The sequence below is a fragment of the Lagenorhynchus albirostris genome, chromosome 6 (assembly GCF_949774975.1).
Source record: "Lagenorhynchus albirostris chromosome 6, mLagAlb1.1, whole genome shotgun sequence".
NCBI lineage: Eukaryota > Metazoa > Chordata > Mammalia > Artiodactyla > Delphinidae > Lagenorhynchus > Lagenorhynchus albirostris.
The window spans coordinates 18,485,529-18,493,600 of record NC_083100.1 but is presented as its reverse complement, the minus strand read 5'-3'; the positions used below and the strand labels follow the sequence as shown (position 1 = coordinate 18,493,600).

General features: G+C 50.8%; 1 protein-coding gene across 1 annotated transcript; it reads right to left on the bottom strand.

Annotated features, from left to right (window-relative positions):
- Positions 1-1,106: 1,106 nt before the first annotated feature.
- On the bottom strand, positions 1,107-6,312 carry RESP18 (regulated endocrine specific protein 18). The gene is given in 7 exon segments (XM_060151272.1): positions 1,107-1,157; positions 2,717-2,806; positions 2,928-2,967; positions 3,198-3,330; positions 4,437-4,490; positions 4,493-4,540; positions 6,207-6,312. Coding segments are annotated over 7 exon segments (522 nt in total).
- Between the last annotated feature and the right edge of the window lie 1,760 nt (positions 6,313-8,072).

Genomic DNA, 8,072 nt, shown 5'->3' with positions numbered 1-8,072 from the left:
TGTCACTCCCTTGCTCAACAGACCCTCAATGGCTTCCCATTTTCTATCAAATAATACGATCCAAATCATATAATCTGCCCCTCTGTGATAAGAACTAAACTTACCTTCCTTTTAAAAATGCTCATCTTCTTCTCTCTATTTTCTGTCTTGGAAAGAAAGAGGGAATGAATGAGGGGGAAATGTGGGTGAGTAGCAGGGGTTGCCCAATTTAATGAGAACTAGGTACAAATGAATATGACTGGTCTAGTGTTGGGTTTGGGTCCATTCCTGAACACAACGAATAGAGGGGGAGAGGGCAAAAACAGCAGCATGACCAAGAATCGGGGTCATCAAGAACTAGTCACTTAATTTCTCTGGGTTGCTTAAATGGATGAGATGTGTGGCCAAGTCCCAGTTCTTTAGAGAAACTAAATTTTGATATCTGCCCACGTGCTTACACCTCTGATGTATGAGAGTGTGAGTATGAGAGTACCGTGGGAAGTAGAAAGCTTTGCAAATAGGACATTCTGGTATCTGGCTGAGCTGAGCACGAGTGATCAGATGACTCCCTCCCTTGTAAGGTTTTACGCTACCAGGAGCAAACTGGCAAGAGTCAGCAAAACATTTAATGTGTGTACACTTTGACTACAGCACTTCTATGTTGATTCTTGAGCGCACAAAGAGTGAGAGAGCCCTGGCAGGGGCTGTAATAGTGGAGGTGGGAGACCCTCATAAAACAGCAGGGTCCAGGCCTGTCTGACATGGAAGGATGGGCAACTAGACCACACACCATAGCTGGATGTGTGTAAAGAAGGCTGCCATTCCAGCTGTGGTCCCATCCTCGCTTTCCTCACTTCAGGAATGGTCACTGGAAAGAAAACAAGACAGAAGCAGCCTCCGGCAGCAGTGAGGGGCTGTGCTCTCCTCACCGCAACCCTTGTTCTGGTCCCACCTCTCTCACTTTGAAGGCTGTGGCCAGGTCCAAACCCGATCCATCCTGCCTCAGGGCAAGTCACAGAGAGTTTGCATCAAAGTCACTTTAATGATCCAGATTTCGGTCATCCTGGAACTTTCCCTCCAGAGGGCAATGGGGAGGGCACTGGGGCAAAGCAGCTTTGCATTAGGTCTCAATCTGTGACAAGGTTGTGGCCCACAGTGGGGGGCGACTCAAAGAAGCCCTAAAACCAGAAATAAAGGATTGGAACCGGTATGTGGAGAGGTGGCCCTTCCCTCACCTACTCTCCCGCAAATGCTTCAATAACACCCTGATTTGAGTCAGCTCACAGTGACTCAACCCATCGACTGAGTGCCTGTCCCCTTTGCTCCCACACAGAATTCACAGAGTTCTCATCCGCTGATTTTCCCTTGGGCTCAGGCTGGAGAAGAACGGCAGCACCTTGTTTGCTTTCATGAAGGCATGGCAGCAACCGGTCTCTCACAGGTGGGTCTGTCACTTAGCTCTGAGTGTGTGGACCCAGTGACCAACCTAAGCTTAGGAAGCTCAGCTGCCATCTTATGGGAGTAGGAACTGGTTTCCTAGGAGAGCGTGAGAGGCTAGAAGCCCCCAGAGGTGCAGGCTGCCCCTGGATGGAGCACATGGCTAGCTGGAGGTGCCGGCTCCACTGCCACCACCCCAGTCCAAGCCATTTCAGTCTCCCCTGGACCAGGATGATCGGCTCTTTACAGGACTCTGTTTTCACTCTCGCTTTTCTCACAATCCATCCCTGATACCGTTAGAGTGAGCTTTTAAAATCATATCACATTATTACATCCCCATCCTTAAAATTTCCTAGTTAACTTGCCACTGCCCTTGGAATAAAATCCAAACTTCCACCATGACCTGTGAGCCCCTGTGCGGTCGACCCCGAGCCTACATCTCCAACCTAATCTTCTACCACTGACTTTCCCTCAGTCTTGCCATGGTATCCTTCTGTCAGGGCATTTGTCATTGCGGTGCTCTCTTCCTGGGAGGCCCTTCCTTCATATCTTCCACCGGCTGCCGCCTTCTTGTAATTTAGGTCTTAGTTCAGAAAAGGACTTTTGTCAATATGGAGGAGTCTGATGTTTGGGGCAGCACAACCCACACCGCAGTCCCTGAGAGGAAGGGCAGGGACTGTGTAGGGGAAAGGGCTGGGAATCAGGAGACCTGGGTCCAGTCTTAGCTCTGCCATGAACTTGCTATGCAGCCTTGAGTAAGTTGCTTGACCAGCCTGGGCCCCAATGTCTCATCTATAGATAGATGGGAGTGCTAAATGGGTGTTTTCCATCTGGATTCCGAAGAGTTCAAGCATCCTAGGTAGATAACTCCGAGCCTTGCCCAGTTGACTTGCCCAGGCCACAGAGTAGAGCAAGGCGGGGAAGAGGTGAATGTGAGGGCCTCTGGGCTACGTCTCCCATTCATCCAAAGGAGCTTTGCTATCACTTGCTATATACAAGGGAGTACATGGAGAAAAGGAGAACTTTTTACTTAACATTGAAAACTCTGCAGTTTTCTATGCCTTTGGAAATTCAGTGCCTGTGAATGATCCTATAGATCATTTCACCCTTAGAGACTCCCAGCACCTGCATCACGCCCCCCAGCCTTTCATATGGATGCCCACAAGTAGTCTGAGAGAGACAGGAAAATGCAGCTTCTGTGTTCACACACCAATACCCATTTCCCTCCTTCACACCTGCCTCCCTCATTTAAACATGTCCTTGGTGATTCCAACTTCCCTAGAAAAAGTGAGCCCCTCACCTTGACAGGGTTGGTCACCTCTCGTTTCAGGACCTTCGAAACCACTTTGGAGGTAAAGCACTGATCCCTGTTCACCTTGACCACTGGGGCCTGTGAGGAGGGAAGCCAGGAGTCAAGAAGGAGGCAGAAAAGGGTGACAGGGCCCCAGAGGGAAAGAGATGGGACCCAAAGTCAGGGCTTTAAAAGTCTTGAGAAGACACATGAGTCTCACCTTGGGGAATAGGAGTCGAAGTTTCTCCCCTTGCTTGCTCCTACAAGAGATGGGGATGAGAAATGGGACCTAGGCTTGCTAGCACCTCCCTCGTCTCCCTTTGCAGGTGTCACTAGTGGTTCATGGAACTGTTTCCTGCAGATCCCAGACAGGACTTCTGAGTCATTCTCAGAGTGCTCCTGGCGGCTCTTACCTGCAGTTTTAATACCCGTTCCCTCCCTGTTCTCTCTGTCCACCAGACATCATGGACTGACCATAGGCTTCACACACCTCACCCCGGTGGTTTTGGTGGGAAAGGCTTCTTGCCCCATCCTCACACATGGATCCTGGGGGTAGAGTGTGCCAATGTGCCCCATCTTCTGTGTCATCACATCCTGGGTCATGTCATCCTTCCAGAACAAACCTGCAGGTTGAAAGGAGGTGGTGAATTAATACCTGGGATGCTCTGACTGGCCCACTCCAGAGACCAGAGTGAGGTCAACACTCCCCTTCTCCCTCAAGTAGCCAAAGGATCACAGTTTGTGGAGAGAATGAAATGAGATGGCATATAAAATTTGCTTAGTACAGTGCCTGGCATATAATAAACATTCAGTTAGGATTAGGACTATACTCTTTTTGCTGACTCATTTGATGCTATTTTGAAAATTAAATGAGATTAGGGATGTACAGAGTGCTGAGAAAACTCTAAGGCAGTGATTCCCAAACTTTAGAGTACATCAGAATCTCCTGCAAGGCTTGTTAAAACACAGATGACTGTTCCTCCCTCCTAGAGCTTCTGATTCAGGAGGTCTGGGGTGAAGGTCATGAATTAGCATTTCCAGCAAGTCTCCTGGAGATGCTGATGCTACTGGTCTGGGGATGCACTTTGAGAACCACTACTCTAAGGCATTTTACACATATTAGACATCAGTAGTGGTAGTAGTAACATGAACTCAAGCCAGATGTCCTATCTGACTCTTCTCCCATTCATGAAACTCTGCTCTAAGGAAGGGTCAGCCATCTGTCTTCAAGGGAGTTCCCACTCCCTTTCCTTCCTCTCTTCTATTTGTCATACAATTCGCTCTGCTTCCTACTCAGAGGCTTAGGTGTGTGTGTGTGTGTGTGTGTGTGTGTGTGTGTGTGTGTGTGTGTGTGTGTGTGTGTGTGTGTGTGTGTGTGTGTGTGTGTGTGTGTATTCTCCTGGCTGAGAACTTAAGGATTCCTGGCTCTGAAAAAACTTAGATAGTGCCTGGAGTTGGGGCTAGTCCCAAGGAGTTAGATGCTGACCTCTTCCAGGGGCTTCTTCTAGAAGCCTCTGCTGGGCCCTTCCAGGGTGTTCAAGGGCAAACAGCCTGCCCTTCTACCTCCATCCCCATTTTGGTCTCTCCCAACTCTCCATGAGGTAAGCATGACAGGAAAGTGTCAAGTAGAGACATTTGGGGCTGAAAGCCTGTTCTCAGATCAAAAAGCCCCTTACTATACCCCTGTATCTGACCAAGCCTCAGCCTCTCTTCTCCAGCTCTTACTCACCTTGGGGCATAATCTGCTGGAGTACAACTTGCAACTGCTGGAAGACTGGGGTGTAAATCCTTGGAGGGTCCAGAGGTGCCCCACTCCCACTCGGCCCTGACCATCTAAGGGCAAAATAGTGGTGTGAGAAAGGAGCTTGACCAGAAGCCTTCCAAATCCCAGCTGAAGGAAAGCAGCTTCCTTCCACTATCACCCCTGGGTTCAGTGGTCTCTGTCCCCCTCACCAGACCCCCACCCCCTTTCAAGTCCTCCTTTTCATTTTTCCTTCCCCCGTCACCACCTGCCCTGTTCCTCAGCCCCTGCACCTCATTCACCTTTGGTACCAACTTCCAGGTAAGAACCAAGCTCCACAGGCAGCCTGTGGAGGGTGAGGTAAGAAGAGACTCAGAAAGCTACACACATAGAATGGATAATCAGGTGAACAGGTAGGGCATGGAGAGCAGGTGAACTGCATTCAGGGAAGGCTTTGAAGCCTGGAGGGGATTGGAGAGGACGCCTGGAATCCTTCGAGGAAGAAAATATTGGTATGTATAGGGTTTGAGTGTCTGGATCCTTGTCCTGAAAGCCACAGTTTGCCCGACTGTGCAAAAGGGAAGGACGGGGATGGAGATAATTCCTAATGCTATACACACTTGCCTCATTCCAGGTAAATGGGGTAGGGTTGGAGTCTGGGATTTTTGTTTGTTTGTTTGTTTGTTTTCCTATAGTGGAACTACCATGAGTCATCATGAAAAGGGAATTCTCTTCCCCAGTCAAATGGATCCTAATATCATTTTCCTGGCTTTAGGAAGGAGCAGAACCTAATATTGAGAAGGAAGATAGCTTCTGGAAGGAGAGAGCTTCTCTGAGGCAGCGCTTCCAGCACTGATAGAAAAGTGGTGACCCAGACACCCTCAGCCAGACCCACAGGGCACCTGGCGCTGTCCGTGGTGCTGAGCGGTGGCCAAAGCCTGGCATGGAGGCGGCTCTGGGCAGTAAAGAGAGCGAGTCGTCCCCACAAGTCTTGCCGGTCCTCTCCCACCCCACGCGTCCCGCCCCCCGCCCCCAGGTCTCCTCCTACAGTTTTTCGCGAGTCCTCTGCATTGGCCTCTAAACCCAAGAATCGGGCGAGGAGAGTTGGCATCAGGCTAGGAGTCTGCGCCGTCTGCCCCAAGCGCAGGGCGCTGGAATCCTCGAGTCTGCGCAGTCGGTCTCTGGCTGCTCACACGTGTCAGCGATGGTCTACCCGGTTGGCGCAGAGTGAAGGGGAAGGAAGAGGATGGATCCTTTCCCCCTCCATCCTTTTTTACCCCATCCTAGCCTTCCCGTTCTTACCGGAAATTGGATCGCAAACACCAGGCTCTAGGGGCTTATAAAGAAGCCTTGGGTCACCCCTCGGCCCAGCCTTCTCTCCGGAGCCCGATACCCGCGGCCCCTGCTCCTACTGTGCAGAGATCCTGGTCCCCTGACTATCCCTCAGCCATGGGCATCTCTTCCCTGGCCCCTCAGCGCGTTTTGGTTCTCTTGCGGCCGCCCAGGCCGGTTCTACTTCCCGCTGGCCCCGTGTGTTTCAGTCCTTCTCCCGAATCCCCAATCTTCCCGAGTCCGCTTCTCTTAAGTCCGCACCCCATACACCGAGCCCCACGCCAGGCCTGCGCCTCTTTCTGCGCATTTTTCTCTTCTCACCCCCCAAACAGATTCCTTTCCTCCTAAGTTCCTAACCTTGAGGCCCGCGGACCCACTTCTCTCAGAATCGCTCTCTGGCCCTGCCCGCACTCCCCAGGTCCTGACCGTGATCACTAACGTCGCGGCCGCTCCCTGGGCGGCTCTTCAGCAGCAGGAAGCAGAGGAGCCGCCAGAGCCCCCGGAGGCCCCCAGGCCACAGCGGGCGCTGCATCCTCCCGGGCTTGGTGCGCTGGCTCCCCACCAAATCGCAGATGAGGTAGAGACAGCTGCTGGAGGGACTGAGCGGGGCTGTCGCTTCCCACCCGCTGGCGAGACTGGATCTGCACAAAGCTCCCTTGGCAGCGGGACCAATGGCCGGCGGGCCCTGCCCCCTGCGGACGCCTACCCAACCCTTACTTCCCTACCTCCCCACAGGCCACCCCACCTTACTCCCAGGAGCCCACTCCTTTTTTACATAAACCAGGTCCCGAGGACTACCGCCTCTACTCCCAATCCCAAGGCTGGAAAAACGGATTGCATGTAAAATGTGGGTGCGAATCGTACCTGCCTCATAGGTTTGTTGCGAGGATTAAATATGAACAGCGACTGGATAGTTGGCACTCAATGAATCTAGTCTGTTTTTATTATCCTGCTGCTTACTTCACCCTTACCCGCCTTAAAACCTTCAGCAGTCACGGGTTTGACCTGCTGAGTATATGCACGTCCATGACTCCTCCACATCCACTGCCATCGCCCAGGTTCAAATCACTGTATTCTTTTTTTTTTTTTTTTTTTTGGCGGTACGTGGGCCTCTCACTGTGTGGCCTCTCCCGTTGCAGAGCACAGGCTCCGGACGCGCAGGCTCAGCGGCCATGGCTCACGGGTCCAGGCGCTCCGCGGCATGTGGAATCCTCCCGGACCGTGTCCTCCCGTGTCCCCTTCATCAACAGGCAGACTCTTAACCACTGCACCACCAGGGAAGCCCTACCAAGGCCTTTTAATTTTGGGAGTCCTGAACCCCAAACTTGGTGTCCCAAACACTGTGGAAGCTACAAAAAAAAATCCCTGTTCAGATATTTGACTTTTCCACTAGGTTCCTTAAAATCTCGCCCTGCACTTGTGCCATTTAGAAGGTATCTAAGGATGTGAGGGGAATTTGCATGTGGATTTTGGGTTCCCCTCTCTGTAGCTCACTCATTTCCCAGAGTTCTTGCTCAATTTCTACCTGCTCTGGCATTCCTGTACTCCAACCACTACTTCCTTGGCCATTCAGACTTCCACTCTCTGCCTTTCATGCCTATTTCCCCGTGTGCTACAGGAAACTGTGAAGTATCATTAAGGGAAAAGCCTGTTAAATGTGGAACTCATTGGTTGCGGGGGGAGGTTTTCCCTTTTTTCAAGGATTATATTCCCTCTAGTTTTTCTTGCTTGGCTGGTCTCCATGTTTTCATACAATCACTTTTATATTTTGTCTAGAGTAGATACGTTAAATGGTAATGGGAGGGTCTGACACAAGCTATTTTATTATGCCAGGAACTGGTTGTCAATGATTTGTGTTGTACATAATATTCAAAAATTGTTTACAGAAATAATTTAGGCCTAGGAGCAAATGAGTGTGAGCCTGCTTTGAGAAGTACAATGCTACAAGAAAAAGGGACGTATTGGTCTTTGGGTGGCTTGAACAGAGGTGGGTGTGCTTCTTTCTCCCTTTTAAGATTTCAGACTACCAGAGAAATAGCTATCAAAATGATCAATTATATGTGCATCGATACTGCACCTCTTTTCCCTATTCATTGGAGGGGACCCTAATGTTGAGAGTGATATCCTCAGAAGACCAAGCAGTTTATCAGGCCTATTGGACTTGGAGTTCAAGGGGAGGAATTTCCTTTCCCAAGGGAAAAAAGACCACCATAAAGTGTGGCAGGTGGTGGGGGGAGGGGAAGTGGATGAGGAAAACTGACACTTCAGCTGTGGTCCTACCCTGCCCTGCAT